General features: G+C 39.1%; 1 protein-coding gene and 1 non-coding gene across 3 annotated transcripts; both read left to right on the plus strand.

The window, feature by feature from the left end:
- Positions 1–2546: 2546 nt before the first annotated feature.
- Positions 2547–12668, plus strand: SLC25A3 (solute carrier family 25 member 3). 2 transcript variants are annotated; one of them, XM_085321285.1, is made up of 8 exons: positions 2547–2666; positions 2784–2937; positions 7331–7452; positions 10086–10265; positions 10383–10564; positions 11321–11493; positions 12072–12182; positions 12334–12668. In XM_085321285.1, exons 2-8 carry the CDS (start codon positions 2790–2792, stop codon positions 12492–12494), a joined length of 1077 nt encoding a protein of 358 aa, XP_085177411.1. In that variant the 5' UTR covers positions 2547–2666; positions 2784–2789; the 3' UTR covers positions 12495–12668. The 2 variants fall into 2 exon arrangements, with proteins under 2 accessions (XP_085177411.1, XP_085177410.1); XM_085321284.1 differs by lacking the exon at positions 7331–7452 and adding an exon at positions 7044–7165 and having other exon boundaries at positions 2548–2666.
- On the plus strand, positions 10771–11012 carry LOC146586437 (small nucleolar RNA SNORA53). The gene has a single exon (XR_014897819.1). It is a non-coding gene; the product is annotated as a small nucleolar RNA SNORA53 (small nucleolar RNA).
- Positions 12669–17471: the final 4803 nt, after the last annotated feature.

Below are 17471 nucleotides of genomic sequence, written 5' to 3' on the forward strand. Positions count from 1 at the left end.
GTCAGTCAGGAAATGCATCAAGCTTTTAGAGACAGCTGTAGAGATCAAAAATTTCCCAAGTATGGATTTAGCTTTACTGATCTCTAAAAGGCAAAATGAATTGGTTAAAATGTACCCACAGGTGTCTAAAACTCTGCTGTGACTCTTTTTCTTCTTGGGGAACATACCAGGCTGTTTTGCACTGGTGCAACAGCAAGTTATGACAGATGCATATATATGTACAAGTCAATTCAACTGGTGAAATTGTTCAAAGGTGGCAAATATGCCTGTAAGTATTGTGTGTATAGTAATATCTAAAAGATTAACTCCTCAGACTTTCTGTCTTACCTCTGGAATTCTTGGTCAGCACTGGTGGCTTGTGGTTAAAAAGTGTAATAGTATTGCCTTATTTTCTGTATCTATTTTCCTATGTAATAGAAAAAATGTAGTAAGTGGGAAAGATGAAGGTTAAAGAATATCAAGGACACATTTATGGTAGTGACTAGTAGGAATAGGAGAGGTTTCACTACTTAGTGCATTCTAAGGATGTGACTGCGCTAGCATGAAACTAGCTATTTTGGATCTTAGTGACAAGGGCTGCTGCAGTCTGAGGCACAGCTCAGTATCTCTGGTATTGATACAATGAATAGGTACATAAACTATATGCCTGCAGCAGGAGAGGGTGCAATTTCTTGACTGTACAGTACCTGAGGGGGGGAATTGGAAGGTGTGTGTGGTTGGTGTTAATAACAGGAGAGAGATGGTTAGGAAAGCTTTGGAGTTGCCAAATTGACATCTTCCTGTGCTCCCAAGATTTGAAGTGATTGATTTTAAAAATTTGATTTGATTTACAACAGTTGTCTTTACTGTGAATCTGACAGATATTGACACCAAAAAGTAATATCTTTCAAGTTTTATTCAGTAACTAACTTATTTCTGTGGTGGAAGTCATTAAACTAARTGGGTTCAAGTTTCAGGCTGTTAGTTTTATTCATTCTAAGAAAAGTTGAAGACTTCCTCTGTTAGAGTTGACCTGTGTTCTTGTTAAATGTGTATTATCACTATATTTCTAGAAGGATATGTTAAACTGTGCTGTTTAATAGTGCTTTYCTGTTTTTCCTGCAACTACAAATGGGCTTACAGCTGTTAGAATAACAATTTCTTTGGTTTTATTCAACAAAACTTCTATGTACTGTGACTCAAGTATCCGTACTAGTTGTGCACACAAATATGTACATAAATATAGTAACATCTGCAGGAGCAGAGGTTTTATGTTAAAAATCAGAAGTTTCAAGAATTGCACCTCTTAATTTCAAAATGACAACCCAAGTTGCAGTCATACTTAGTTTATTAGATACATACTTTCATTGCTGAAAAAAAAAGTATTTGGCTGCTGTGTTAAATATTTATTTACCTTTAATGAATCAGTAACCCCTTTTTTTGGGGGGTGGGGGGGAAAGAGAGAGGGGTGGCTGTTGCCATTATAACCTAGGCAGTCTGCAGATTTTTTGCAAACCTGTCCTCTAGAGGTGAAACGCAACTGTGAAGGCTGCAGCCAGCGCAACATTTGGTGGCCTACCTTCTAATCAGACTTGGTCTAACTAGGGCACTGCAGTGGGAGTCTGCTGAGGAGGTTGAACTCAAAATTTTGTTAGAGTGCAGAGTCTGGGGTTTACCAGACACTGAATAGAGAGTATTATTAAATGCTGGTAAGCAGAACTAGAATTCAGGACAATGCTGTTAACTTTTAAAGATGCTACTCAAATAGTCCTTAACCTGGAACAACTGCTGTGAAGGACAGTATAAATTAACCCTGGCCTGTTGTTACCAGAAATGGACAATTACCGCACTACTSTGAGTGTTGGCTGTAAAACATGAACTTAGGTGTCTTTTGTTTGACATTGCCCTGGCCTCTAACTAGGGCAAACCCAGCTGACTTAGATGTTGTATTTCAAAAGTATGTGGATTATTTGGCAAGCATCCAGAGAAGGACAATAAAAATAGTTGAGCAGCAGGGTTTAATCTAAGGAACCTAAGTACTAGTTAGCTACTCATAACTACTAAAAAAGCAATGTCATCTTTTTTTTTTTTTTTTTTTTTTTTTTTTTTTCTAGCCTTGTGTTCTCCATGGAGTGTGTGAAATCTGAATGGGCCAAGGGTGGGATCTGGGGTGGTGAAGCTTTCCTAAGACTAGCTTAGCGCTTGCTTGCGTCTCAGCCTGGTGGCAGAAGGACTGCAGGAGACTTTTGCAGTGAGGACTGGCTGCAGCTCGCCTGGGCGCTGAGCTGATAGCAGGGGTCAGAGCTAAAGCGTGAGCCCGGCCTGACCTGGGTAAAGGCAWGGGGAGCTGAGCTGCCCTCGAGCAAAAGGGGGGACGCACGGGCTGCAGCAGCGCCCCTGCCCTGTCCTTGGGGGCCCGGGCCCGGCCGCCTCCTTCGCTCCGTCCCGCCCGCCGCCGCAGTGCGCAGGCGCCGGCGGGGAAAGGCGCGAGGAAGGGCCCGGGTGGCGGCGAGCGCCTGCGCGGCGGCGAGCGCCTCCACCAATCGGGCTGCAGCTTCTTGGCCTGCGGCTCCGCCCCTTGCGCCGGAGAAGGACAAAGTCACGGAGCCGGGGCGACGCTCAGCCTCTGCGCCGAGCTGCCCCCCGAGCAGCCGCCCCGCGCGCCGCCGCCGCCGCCATCTTAGGAGGTGAGCTAGGGCCGGCGGCCCCGCGGGCGCCCCGGCCGCCCGGCGGGCCTCCCTCCCTCCCTCCGTGCCGGCGGGCCTCCCCGTCCCACGCCGCTCTGTTCTTCTCGCCCGCCTCAGGTCGCCATGTTCTCGTCCATCGCGCCGCTCGCCCGGCTCAACCCCTTCTACGCGCCGCACTTGCAGCTGGCGCAGGACGGCGTGAGGAAGCGCCCGGAGCCCGCCGAGGCGCCCACCACGCGGCGGAGCTTGGCGGCCGCCTCGGCCGTCGAAGGTGAGGGCTCAGCGGGGGGTCGCGGCGGAGGCGCCAGTGCCCGCTGGTCTCCGCTGGCGCCGCCGGTGCCCGTTGCGCGTGGAAAAGGGGGGAGGCAGCAGTGGGGCTGGGGAGGAGCCGCGGCTGGGCCTACGCGCGCCCGTTTGGAGGACGAGGAAGGGCACGGGCGGGGGAGGTGCTGGTAGCCTCTTCCGCTCCCCGCACGGCGTGTGCTGGGCGGCACCGAGGACTTGGTGATCCCGGGGAAGGACGTAGAAAGGTCCTGGGTCAGGGGGAGCTACGGGACCCTCGATGTTGTCTCTGTTGTGGGTAAAAGGTCACTTTTGCCTGCTCGGTTGGGCCTACAGCCTTGAGGACTGAAGCAGCAGGCCCGTACTTCTCTTTCTTACTGTGGAGAAGACCAGGGTATGAATCACTGAATCTGGATGGGTTTTGGGTTTTCAAGACCATGTCTTCTTTCCCCTCTCCTTTTTTTCCTTTTTTTTTTTTCTTTTGGGTGCTGTTCTTTCACAACTAGACATTTGAACATCTGCAGCTGTTAGAAGAACCTGCAGCTGTGTCYTAGATTTTTTTCCTTAGCCATTTTGGGACATATACTACGTAGCTGTGGTGTGTAAGATGTAATGGCGCATTTTAGACTTAAAGTACAACTGCTTCCTGTATGTCTCCTGCTATGACTTCAAAAAATCAGCTTTTAGTGATACTCCCAACAGTGGAAATAGATATTAAAATACTTTTAATCTCTTAATAACTTAAAAGTATCTATTTGAATATCAATTTTAACAAAAAGACTCAAATAGAAATAATGCTGTCAGCAAGCTGCCTTTTATTAAGTACTATGTTTGGTGAAGTATCTCAGTGCTCTGACACTAATATTTGTGTAATCYGTGCAAGAGACGCAGAACTGAATATTGAGTTTTACTATGTTTTCAAGATTGTACAGTTCACTTTAATAATAATCTTACAGCTAGCTAAAGTGTATTAGACCCTGTTCAGTATGCTATATTATGTTCATGATGTGCACTTGTTYCTTGAAATTGTTATGTTTACTCTTCATCCTGTTTGTAAGCAAATGTAGTCAGAAGTGAACTGAGTTTCTTTGTCTTTGATAGTTCCTTGTTCTGTACCTATTATTTCACATACCAGTTGGTTCTTCATTCTTCCATTGTTCTTTGTATTAGGAAAGTTACCGTACTGTAGAAGATAACAGCTTATCCAAGGTCAAAGCCAGCAGAAATTGCAAGACCTTCTGAATTCAGTTCAAGGCATCAACCATAATATGTCTAAGAGATGGGAGATATTTTATGATCTGCTCTTGGAAGTTGTCCCCGTTAGTCTGTCAGATCTGAAGCAAAGATATGAAATAGTGTTATGATGTTACTCATTTTTAGTTGTTTTAACATGTTTTTGAGCTATATTTATATTTGAGCTAGCCTCRGGGCATTTGTTGTCAGTCAACTTATTAAAACAAACAGACAAACAAAAAAAACCCAGCATAACTTTCCTGCTGTCTACTGCATTGGTTAGCCTCCTCTCCTTTCAGGTAACAGATGTTGGATCTTGGCTATGTTTTTGTCAAGACAGATTTTAGGAGATTCCATCCCGAAATCGGAAGTCTGGGAACCACTGTGGCTTTTTTCATAATGCTGCTCTACCACTACAAACACAAAGCCTTAAGCCTAATAGATGACATCTTACTATTCTGATAGATCAGTCTGAATCCCATTGCAATAAGGCACGTTTTTAAAGCTCTACTTTTCTGTGGCTGGAAACTTCTACTAAGGTCTATCTCTGTCAGTAGAGGACTTCCAACAGTAAGTTGACTTGCTATTTAGGCAGCATGGCAAGTACTACAGTACTGGCATACTGCTGGCCAAAGATACAACTAGGCATAGCTGCCCAGTAATTCAGACCTAGACTGTTCTTTGACTACAGCTGCATAGAAAACCTTATTTATGTTCATTTAACCAGTCATTCTGACTAGTACAGTTCTAAATGGAATGTCACCTACCACTGTTTGTAAGGCTGTCATCCTAATCATTCTGTTTAGCCTATAGGCACGTGTTAGGCCCTAGCATATTTGTAGCCTTGAGCGATACCTGTTTTACAGATTCTCGTAGGTTATATGCTATTCTGATAGCTAACTGACTACTAGCTCTAAGGCTGGACTTAATTAATTCTGTGTCTACCGTTTGAGATTCTTTATTTCTTATTTTAGAATAAAGAAAAAAATGATTCTTTTATTGTCCTGGTGACTACGTTTTGAAGAAGGAGGCTAGGAATAGACAGACTAGGAATAGACTTAATGGTAAGATCTGCAGTATTCTTAGGAGGAAGTTTTTTCATAGTAGGGAAGTATAACTGGGTAAATGTCATAGTCTTAAGTGGTAATCTGTAGATGCTATTAAATGTAATAGGAAACTTTTGTTGATGTTTCTAAAGAAATWTATTTAAAGAGCAAAAATACACATTAAGGAAGTGCTGACTAAAATACTTTGTGTGTGTCTTAATTTTCATTAGGGCTTCTCTGGACATGGTTCTTACTAGCCATTGTAACATTTTAATGGCTATTCCATTGTACTGAAGTAATGCTCCTAGATCTAATATCAAAGGAACTTAAATTATTGATTTCTACTCTAGGGAATATATKCTACCTAGTATATTGTTTTCCATATGCTTACTCAGCATCTCAGTTTTGGTTTTGTTTAAAATGTTTGGCACAAAACCAGAAGTTGGCCGCTATCTTATCCTTTTTTTGTACTGTAAATGCTAATGTGAGCATTTTCTGGTTGCAAATAATAGTTTTTATCCTCCATAGCTTCTTTTAAACTGAAAAAGAGAAACTGATGCTTATTCATTKGTTCGTTTGTTTTCAGCTCCAGTGGCTTTGTCTGCTCTACTGGAATCRGTGAATGTAATCTGCTCTTTAAGCCTGAATGGTTTATATACACAGTATTATACAGCACAGTGAGAGATCAGTATCCCCTGATTAAATGTGACTCAAAACCTTATTTAATGAAGCATGTTTAATAAATACAAACATTAAATTTAATGATAAATTTCTATAGACTTTTGGAAATTTATTAAACAGAACCTGAATAAATCTCAGGTCCTGTATTTGGAAAAAAATCTTTCTTTCCTTATCTCTTCTACATGTTGTTGGATGACTACTTTAAGTCTTCTAGGTTTTTCTTGCTTTTTCTGTCCTTTAATAGTAGCAGTATGAGAAGGGGAAGATCTATTGCCTCACCTTTTGGGCACAGAGGCTCTGTTTGTAGCTAATATCTGCTGTTTGTAGTTGAGTAAGACTTAACTTAATAGTGTCTTAAACCTGTTTGCATCTTTCTCAGATTTGTGGTTATCTTCTTGTGAAGTCTGTTGCTAAAGAGCAGCTATTACAGGAACAGTCCCCAAATTGCTGTGCTGTATATCATATTTGGCTAATTCTTACACAAAGCTTAAATTTTTGAATGATGCAGGGAATTAAAGTAATCCGTACAGAGAGGAGTCCTACCTTAATCTCATATTTCTGCATGGTCTCCACGGTTAACATTAAAGTGTGAGATATTTTTAAGCCATAGCATTGTATTTGATTAAGAACTAAGAAAGAACAGGTATAGTTTTGGGAAACAAGGGACTTAAATACTGAAGTTGCACTGATTATAAAATATTTAAGCAAATAAACGTTAYCTCTAGAATTCTAGAGAAACATTCTTCTTGCTGAACTCCTCACTATTAAAAAAAAAWTTGGACATTGCAGCTTTGAGTCATAATTTCTACTAGCAGCTTCTGGGATTAATTTCTCTGGTTTACCGACTTAAATCGGTATAATATGTAAGTGCACTGTGAGCTAAAACTTGACTCTTTCATAACTTTTTTAAAAGAATGAACTCAGTTTGGCAGGCCTAGAATCAGTCTTATCAGTCTAGAATATGTTAGTTAAAGCAAATGAACTGCTCTTGAGCATAATGTTATAGTTGAATAGTACAATATAGGYGATTCTTAGAGGTTTAAAACTGAAATAAGCTAACACTTGGTCATCAACTTTGTGTCTTTTCTGTGTTGTTGATCATATGTATGTAATTATTTTCTTTTTAATTAACTAGAATACAGCTGTGCATATGGCTCAGGCAGATTCTTTATGCTTTGTGGCCTTGGTGGGATTATTAGCTGTGGAACAACACATACAGCACTGGTTCCTCTAGACCTGGTTAAATGCAGAATGCAGGTTTGTTCTGCATGTTGGTATGTGGTGAAGTTGATAAAGCATGTTTAGTGTGATTTTAAATAATCTACTAATGAATTGGAGGCATAAACTATCCACTGGATGTTGTTGTCCAGCAGTGCATGGTGTTTATGTAAAAGCATGGTGTGTCTCTATTTTTTGCTGCAGAATACAGTTGTGAATATGGCTCGCTCAAGTTTTATGCTCTCTGTGGCTTTGGTGGGGTCCTAAGTTGTGGCCTGACACACACTGCTGTCGTACCTCTGGATTTAGTGAAATGTCGTATGCAGGTTTGTATGAACTTCAACATTCCTTAAACTTTTCCTGTGTGTAGCCAACGTATCAGTTTATAGTTGGTGGTAAACAATCTTTTTTAGATGCCAGGAAGCAAATAAACTTGTATGCTATTTCTCTTAATTARGTCTGCTGCTGCAAGACTAACAAAATATCACTTTTCAAGAGAAGCAGAGGCACATAGCATGATCTGGATGAATTTAACTATTTGCACCTACATTTAAGACATTAGCTTATTGTAGTTACTAAAAAGCACACAGCACAATATTGTTCTTTGTTGTCAGGCTCTCTAGGACTATTCATGTGCTTTGGAAGGAAATAAGATCTTGATGTTTCAGGGAGCTCATAGGGTTTAGGTTTTCAGCCTGGAGTGACACGCATGTATAATTTGATCCATTAATGTTGTGACCATCAGTGCATGGATTATGGATTGATACTATGTAATGATTCTACTTCCGACAGAATGAGTAAAACTTAGCTAGGCGTAGCAATACAATTCTAAGTGCTTTTGTGGCTGACTTCTAAGTGATGGAAGCAGTTCTTGATTGAACCTAAAGGAGTGAAGATGTCTCACTATGCTTAATTTGTTGATAGCAGCTTCACTATTAAAATCATCCAGTCAACTGTCACAGCTAAAACTATATTCATGGCTTTATTCTGTAAAATCTATGCTTCAAGAATGGAGATTAAAGCACACTTCTAAATTTTTAGAAATTTAGTAGTTAATGGGGTCCCTGTTGCATAGAGTGACACTGATTCTAAAAGTGAAGTTCTTGTGTGAAACTGAGAGAACTACTAATTAGATTATCGAATATGGCGCTACATGTGACATTAAAAATTTATTTTTCCATAAGACCTTTAGAATTCTTTACAAGAGCACACAAGCTTTTTTTGCTTGCTTGAAAAAACTTGAAATTCTACCCTCAAGCTAGTAATTTTGTAATGCATTGGACAAAATCAGAGTGCGTCAGATAAGGGTAAAGGATGCCTTCTACAACATTTGGATTGAGACCAAATAAAGTGTGTGAGAATTCTCAATTTTGCCAGCAGGGAAGCACTTGGAGTTGAGCTCCTGCCTGTTTCTGAAAGCGTAGTTTAAACATGCTATTTTGTTATAACTGACAGAATGTGTCTAAAATACCRAAGGTGGGTAGTTTAATGATACCAGGCTAAGGTTGGGTTTTCTGGGATGGAGGAGCTTGATAAAGAGGATGTAGCATCACAAGCATTTCTTAATCTGATTGCCAGTTCGGTTCATGGGTGGAAGGCCTGAGAGTGCATGCAGTGCTGCAGTTACACTGGGAGCAGGGCCTCCTGCTTCCAAGGCTCCAGCTGCTTGGTGGGTATGTTCAGCTTGGGTTACCTGTTCCTGGGCCTCTTCTGTAATGAGAGTGGCTACACTTTCCCTTTTCCAGCACTTTGAGGAACGGGCAGTGGAGAGGTCCCATGCGACTCTCAGGTGTGACCTTGCAAAACCTATTGGCATTTCTCTTTTTAGGTCCGGTAGAGAGTATGTCACTAATTCTTTCTAGCTTCTTCAGAAAGAACCTGTTGCCTGCCCTCGGGCATAGTTCTGATATGAACATAGTCTCACTTTATGCTGAGTAATCAACGATTACATGCCTAGTGGTCTGAAATTCCAGATTTTTTAAAAAATTGAGRTGTCTAGGTGAATTGATTTTCAATTAGGCTGTTGCCACTGTGTGAGATGAGTGAAATACTAGTCATCACAGATTGGCATGCTTGTCCCACAGCTCCTCCTAGAGCTTCCATTTTCTCTCTTAAGTTTTAAGTTCCTTTTCACCCCTCTGAGGCCATGGTGGACAGTATCATGTATGAAAAGTAGTGTGACATGACTTAAAAATTGCTAGAATAGCCTGTTTCAGAAACTATTAAAAGTATTGTTATATAAAACAAAATTACTTAAAGTTAGTCTTTCTGAAACTTCTAATAAGTTAATAATGAAATCTCACTCAACATTTTTACATACAGAATTATTTCATGTTTTATCCCTTACTATAAAGGCAAAGGGTGACAGTGTACAAGTGTAGTTAAGTCTCAGAGTACTCTTTGATCCGCCTTTCTCCATCTGTCTTAGTCTGACAGTATTTGGAGGGATCCAACTAGTAGTGGACAAGTAACTGCTGATGAATATTAATCTTTAGACTTGATATATGGCATGCATGCAACATTTTATGGAGTGAAAAGTTGCATCTTGAATAGGATTTCTAGCATAACTCTTCTAGAATGAAATTGCTGTTAGAAGCTGTCAGTTTTGAAGAGCCTGATCTAAACATAACTGTATCGGTATAGTATTGTATGTGTTAGAATAATGACTCCAATGAATGTTACTGACGTACAGTAGYACTGTCTTACTGTTGATGTGGAAAATAAAGGTAAAGTAAAATTCAAGTAGTCTTGCTTGTTCCTCTAGGTTATTGAAGGATGTACGAGCTATATGAGTTTTTAAACCAGCAGGCAAATCCTACAGTTACATCAAGGGTAGCCTTGTGATGTGTGATGACATTAGGGATCTATGGGAAGTTGTATGTGGATTTTAAGAATTTTATATTTGGGATGGGGCTTTGAGAAAGGAAATAATAAGCTATTAACTCTCTATTCTGTTTAGGTTGACCCACAAAAATACAAGAGCATCTTCAATGGATTTTCAGTGACAATCAAAGAAGATGGTACTCGTGGTTTGGCTAAGGGATGGGCTCCAACATTTATTGGATATTCCATGCAAGGGCTCTGTAAATTTGGTTTCTATGAAGTTTTCAAAATCCTCTATGGCAATGTGCTGGGAGAGGTAAGCTTCAAGTGGTCTACATGAGACTATATGTTAGCAACATATTAGTGTTACCAACATAGAGGAGACACAAAAGCACTATTCATTAATAAAAATGTGTGTTTAAATACATTTCAGGAAAACGCGTATTTGTGGCGTACATCACTATACTTAGCTGCATCTGCCAGTGCGGAGTTTTTTGCTGACATTGCTCTGGCTCCCATGGAAGCTGCTAAAGTTCGCATTCAGACACAGCCTGGATATGCTAACACTCTGCGGCAAGCTGTACCAAAAATGTTTGGAGAAGAAGGCCTCTGGGCGTTAGTATCTCTTGGATTTTTTAATTTTCATTCATGTTTTCAGTGTTGAATTTTTCTCCTAGTGAAAGGCGGTTGCTAAAACTAATAGTGGCTTTAGCGTATATTAGAGGATAAAGTATATCAGCCTCTAATACTTTTTGGTCTTTAGAGTTTGAGATAACAAGTAATTAATATCAAAGAATCTATGCTGAACTGGTAGTTAATTTCACATGCTCCTTAGATCCATCTTTGTGAGTATCTCTGTGCTGAGTTCTGCTGGATAACTTCAATTCCTAGCAGTTCCAGTCAGAGATATTCAGCAACTTTTTTGGTTGTACAGTCAAAGATGCTTGAGTCATTGGCATGTGAGAGTAATATAACTGCATGTTAGCTTTCTGTTCTGATAGAAGTGGCTGTAGATTTACAGCCACACTTATCACTATCAGGACTTGGCTGGTATGCAGACATAAGCATGTACTTATATTAGCAGTATGGCGTTATTGCACTCCATTGTAATCTGAAAAGTGACTACAAACAGCTGCACAGAGTAGACATCAGGTAAATTCTAATTTGTGCTGCTGTTTTTAGTAGTTATGAGGAAGGAATAAAACTTAGGTGTTCTTGTCCTGTAGCTGATAGAACASTTAAGCCTTATAATAATCTCACTATCTAGAAGTGGTTTTCTTAATACCAACAATAAGCTAACTAATTGTTCAGGTTAGAAATATACCCTTAAATACTCAAGGAAAATGAATCTGAATATGTCTTCTCTTTAAGTTTCTATAAAGGTGTTGCTCCACTATGGATGAGGCAGATTCCATACACAATGATGAAATTTGCCTGCTTTGAACGTACTGTTGAAGCTCTCTACAAGTATGTGGTTCCCAAGCCRCGAAGCGAATGTTCAAAGCCAGAACAGCTGGTAGTTACATTTATTGCAGGTTATATTGGTAAGAAACCTTTCAGTACTACACCTCATGAATGGATCTCAGCAATTCTGAAAGTCTCACTGTTCTCAGAATATCAAATACATTTATGTAACTGCAGTGGAAGAACCTGAACTTAAAAAGGCATAGCAGGGGTGGAACAGATTCAGTCTGTAAATAGAGAGATTAAATAGGTCTGTAGTAGGGTAATATTCTTAATTGTTCCTGTGTTAACTTTAAAGTTTAGGGACTATAGCTGATATAAGCAAAATAACTTGTATTTTTGCTAGGCTGGAGGAAGTACAGGAAGAAGGGGAGACGCATCTGGAGGGAGTGGTGATTTTTGACCATCCAAAGATTCATAATGAGTTTTATTTCAGAAGACAGATGCTGCAAGAGCAGAGTCTAGGTGTCTTTCAGTAGACATGTCATGCTAATAAGAATGGACCTACTATCATTTGGGCATACCAGGAGACTCGACATAACTCCTGTGCAACTTATCAGTGGTCTAGGAAAAGGGGTGCTTGAGTTGGTTGTACTTAGCTAAATAATTACTGTGTGCACTAAAACATCGTAGAACTAATAACAAATTATTCTTACAGCTGGTGTGTTCTGTGCAATTGTTTCTCATCCTGCTGACTCTGTGGTKTCTGTATTGAACAAGGAGAAGGGCAGTTCTGCTTCACAGGTTCTTGTGAGGCTTGGATTCAGAGGTAAAAAAAGAAAAAAGAAAACCTTTCATTCTTGTATTTTGTGTTAAATATATGGGTGGGTGTAATGTATATTTGGAGGAGGGATTTTTTTATTATTATTATTTTTTTTTGGCCTCTCCCACTACTTATGGCTTATGGTTTTACTCTACAGGTGTATGGAAAGGTCTGTTTGCTCGTATCATTATGATTGGTACCCTGACTGCACTACAGTGGTTCATCTATGATTCTGTGAAGGTTTATTTCAGACTTCCTCGTCCACCTCCACCTGAAATGCCAGAATCTCTGAAGAAGAAGCTTGGTCTAACTGAATAAACAACTCATGGACTGACTTCACTGGCTGTCCCAGTGATGAGTTTCATGAAACTTTTATATATTTGACTATGTAGAAAAGAAACTATTTGATGTATTTATTGGCTGTGCCCTTATCCCATCTGAGGGTATAAATTCTACCACTGTCATTGTCTGAAATAAATGAGAGCCAGAGTGCTTAGTGTCTGTTTACTATTGTATATGTAAGCTTCACTTCAAGGAGTGAATACCTGAAAATAATTCCCAACATGAGAAATTTAAGTCACTTTGCATTTAAAGGATTTCAGATTTGTGGAAAAACTGCAACAAAGAAAAGGTTTCCATTGTTTCTAGAGAAGAKCTAAGAACCTATCATAGTGCTGCAGAAACTAAGTGCAATCTTACACTGTCTTTGAATCCACTGTCTTATTTGCCTATATAAATTGTTATTGTAGAGTAGCAGAACTTTGGAATAAATAAGACTGCATTCTGACAGGGCAGCCTGATCACACCATCTGCTTTCTTCACAGAGATAAGAGGAGCCTTAYACATTTGGAGTGGTTCTCCCAATATAACCCCTGCTTAATTGACTAACTTCTGCTTTTGTTGGTTTTGAACTGCACCAAAGAACTCAGTCCTTTCATTTGTACTGTGGAATTAAACAGTGGCTACTACCTTAAAAAAATCGATTTTAATAAAGATTCTCAAAGGTATCTGACCACTAAAAGCTTAGTACAACTTTATAGTAAAATTAAAATGGCTTACCTTGTGCTGTAGAGATTTTTGACAACAGCCTTCCCTTGCACTTGGTACTTTTTAGTCTTGATTTTGGCTAAATTACCTTAACTATAACACTGAGTTTTGGTTGAACCATTCCTGCAGTGCAAGAAGCCATACCATTTTTTTTAAACCTTACTCAATGAAAAGAAATCTAGACTTCTATGCACTTAGGAGGAGGAACTTGGGCACTGTTTTATTAACTTAAAACTGTTCAGATATGCTGCCTTTCAATGTTCTGAGCTTCTGATATTCAAACTAGCTTGGTCTTGCATAGACTGTAAGCACTCCTTCCTCTTCAGTGTCTTTCAGAGTCAGGCCAATTACATCAGGCTCCATCAGAGTAGCATTAATGTGCTGGCCAGTGTCTGACATTGTTCCTGCTGCCATTTTACCTGGTATTTTWCTTCCCTCCCAGAAAAAAAACTGTGACTTAGGAGATGTTTCTAGCCAAACAYTAGCAGACTAAGCCTTCRTTTGAATTGCTACCTTTCCAAATGYAGAGTAAAATTAAAARTACTGCTCAACTTCCCTGTCACTGTTACACTATACATGCACTCTTACAGAGGTTGGTAACTACCACCTAATAACCGCATTATACAGCAAAGTCAAATTCCTGAAGTCTAAATAAAACATMTGTACAAGTATTTTGGTGTTGAATTAAATGTATTTTACTTCATGTAGGCATATACATCCTGCTGTGCCCCTTATGAATGGGGAAGTTTTGAAGTTATTTAGCAAACCTCTGCTAATGTTTGCTCATCTTTGCTTATAATACTTTTCACCAGGGAAGCTCTTAACTGTGGCTTTGTCTTGCAGCAAGACTGTTCATCTTAAAACAGATTTTTTGAATTTAGCTTTAGTACATGGTTCAACTTGTTGTGCTCAAAAACAAATTACCATCGCTTCAGTGAGTATCATAGTTTCATTAAAGCTGAGTTTTAAGCCCTTGGGCTAGGCTTTGCTTGCTAGAAAGCATCTCAAGTTTCTTCCAATCCTGGGAAAGCTGWGTGTTTCCATCAGCTTCTAAGGCTGGCTGAGGCTTAAGACAACTTGGCTCGCAGTAGTATGATCTGATGGTCATGTAATCCAGGGATAAACTGAATTTCTCAAGCAAGACTAATTTCTGTCATTCTACATGCAGAGCAAAACCATAGCAGTTTTTCTGTAGAAATACTATTGGTCACCTTTGATGCAGCCATTTTAAATACGTGCAATAAGACTTTCAGATTTGTTTTCTCATTGCTCAAGCATAGACCTGAAACTTTTTAAAGATACTCAGATCTGCCAAGGTAATCTGAGATAAGACTATATGACAGCTAGRTGTTATGTTGTTCTTTTGTTATTGAGAGAAGCAAAATATATGTAGTCMTACTTTCAGTATTTTGTTTCAGTGGAAAACTTGAGAGGGGAAGAGAATTGCTTTGCAACTATTAACTTTGTTGACCTTTAGCTACAGACTTACTCTGATGTTTTAGGTGGAGGGGAATATGGCATTTAAAATGATACTGCTAAAAAGGTTGCCCAGTGAAATTTTAAGCAAGCTTGAGTGGGAAAGTGATAGCATTAAGTGATATTTAAAAGCCAATTTTTGTCATTGGCTATGTCCTTTATAGCGTGCGTGGTAAGTTTTCCAAAAGTAGGGAAGATGAGAGAGACGAAAAAACRGCTTCTGACTGACTTGTGTTTTCACTGCAAGGAAAGTCCTATATTGAAAAAGAGCAATCCATTTTGAACCAAATATACTTCAGATCTCCAGAACAGTCATTAAATCTGGAAGTGCTTTGTAATATGTGGAATATATGTATGCTGCTTGTGTATATTGTTTATGATAGAAGAAACATCCTTTTTGCTATTACTGGAGCTGAGACCAGTCTTCTGGTTTAAAACGTGTCATCTGTATAAATTTGAATGATCATTCATACCCTATGTTTGTAGAAGATTATACTACAAATCAAGTACGCTAACAGTATTTGACATTGCATATATTTGCTGAAATGCTTGTTACATATTCTAAAATGGACTACAATATTACAAAGAGCTGTAATTCATTTACATTTCTACAAAGAAATGATGTAGTTCACAGTGAAAACAATAAACATCCTGCTTTTTTATAGTGAATATGAGTACCTCTTGGATAGCTGAGTTTAATAGTTAAATGGCTTTGTTACAGTTACAATTTTCATAGCTCAAGTGGCATGGAAAAAGGATGCTGCTAACAAAAACTTCTTGGCTGAGCAGATGTTCCAGTGCATAAATAAGATTTTAACATGTCAGAATTATTTCTCTGTGTTACTGTTTTATTTTCCCCCTTGCGAATTGCTGACTAGAATATAATTGGCTAGTTCTAATCTACATATTAAATTAAAGATACCCTGAATATCATTACAGGTTAGACTGYATGGGATGTTATAAGTAGCATAGCTGTAATTTTCATTATTACTTTAATATCGCAATCACTTGTAAATTTCTAGAGAACATTGTTGAGTACCCCTAGAAGTGAACTAAAGGTTGTAGCTGTAGTGACCTTTTACRTTCCCCACCGATTATACTAAAGCAAGGTGTTAGTAGGCTGCTCTAAACTTATGAAAAATACCTCACCCTTTTCCTCATCTTTTCCCCTATAGAACAAACTTTGCATATATCCTTAGACCATTGTRATTACAAAGTTACTTTAAAATTCTCCCCCCCCCCCTTTTTTTTAGTATGGTGGAGGTGGGTACTGGAAGGGCAAAACAGATTTGTAATACCTCTGTAGTTATGAAAGTATGACTGACCACTTGTATTTCTAAAGTCAGCATGTAAACTTGGATGTTTGTAGGAGCCAGGGTTTTTTTTTGTTTGTTTTATTGGCAAGTAAAGTTTGCCTCAGTGACTTAAAGTTCTCACTTGCTTGTGGCAACAAAGTTTCCCAAAAGGATCATAATATTTGGGGCCTGAACTTCCTGGGAAAGAAGGATGATCTCTATGCCCCTTGATAGACAGGGTAGGTAAGGTATGGGGAAAATGTTTCGGAACCATTTAATTTCTTACAGAGATAATGAATAGGACTTTGTATTATGAAGCTTTTCGCTCTTAGATAGATGGGTTCTAAGACAGCATTTGAAGATGATTCATTTTGGAGTTTGAAAATGAAACAGATCTTGTTTATCCTGGCTACTTGTTTTCTGGTTACTGTCTCCAAGAGAGAGACAGAATGTGCTGTTTTCATCCAGAGACCTATTACGCTAGTCTTCTCTGATCAACTGTGCAGCCAGAGCATATTTTTCACTTCTCTTCACTTGTGTAGATTAAAAAGCAGGTGAAGATTTTGTTTAGRTAAGTAATCTTCACTAATCTTCATTAGTCAAAAATCTGAGATCATTATGATACATTCAGATTATTTTCATTCATCTTTCCATAATTGGTCCTGATGTTTGCACAGTTCCTTATTTTAGTCAAAAGTTTCAGTTTGATTCTTCTCTGACAGAAATTTATTTATTGTAGACAGTATATATTTGTATGCAAAAAATTTTATGTATTTTGGACCAAAAATAATCTCAACTGTTTTTTCTAGCTCTGCTATCAAGATTTTCACTAGCCATTGACCACAACTGATTTATTCAAAGCTGATAATAGAAGTTACCAGCAGATTACTTGGATCATGTGGGCCATAGTCATTTTTCCCTGGGCAAAATCCATACTGTTGTAACTTTGGATGGTGACTTGGATTTGGAAGCAGTGCAAAAACATTACTAAAAATAAGGGAAGGGGGAAAGAAAGGGACTTTGTCCATGCTGAGGCATTAATGAAACTAAAGTCAAATAAGTGCCAGTGCTATCATTTAGAAGAGGCTCATCATATCATAAAACTGCATCTTAGTTCAAAACAGGTTAAAATTCTGGGCTGAAACTTTCTTGTATGTATAACAAATTGTATTTTACATGTTACCACAACTTGCAATTGGGAAAAGCTAAGCTGAGAAAAATGCAAAACTAAGGCTTCAGGAATGTTTTCTCGTGCAAGTCCATTATGATGTCTTCAGCTGAAGATAACTGCCCTTTTGACTGAGCAGTCATGCAGTGCTGGATTTCATTAACACCGCTTCCCATGACAAGGAATCTACGCTAACTTCGGAAACACGATCTAAGCCTAGTACTTTGGGAACATGGTGTTGGAAGCCAGGGCACTTTTCTCCTGTTTCTCTGTAGGTGTTCTAGCATCACATAAAAAWTTTTTGTAATG

This window comes from Rhea americana, unplaced genomic scaffold (assembly GCF_003343005.1).
Source record: "Rhea americana isolate MKP2758 unplaced genomic scaffold, rheAme1 scaffold_69, whole genome shotgun sequence".
Lineage (NCBI taxonomy): Eukaryota > Metazoa > Chordata > Aves > Rheiformes > Rheidae > Rhea > Rhea americana.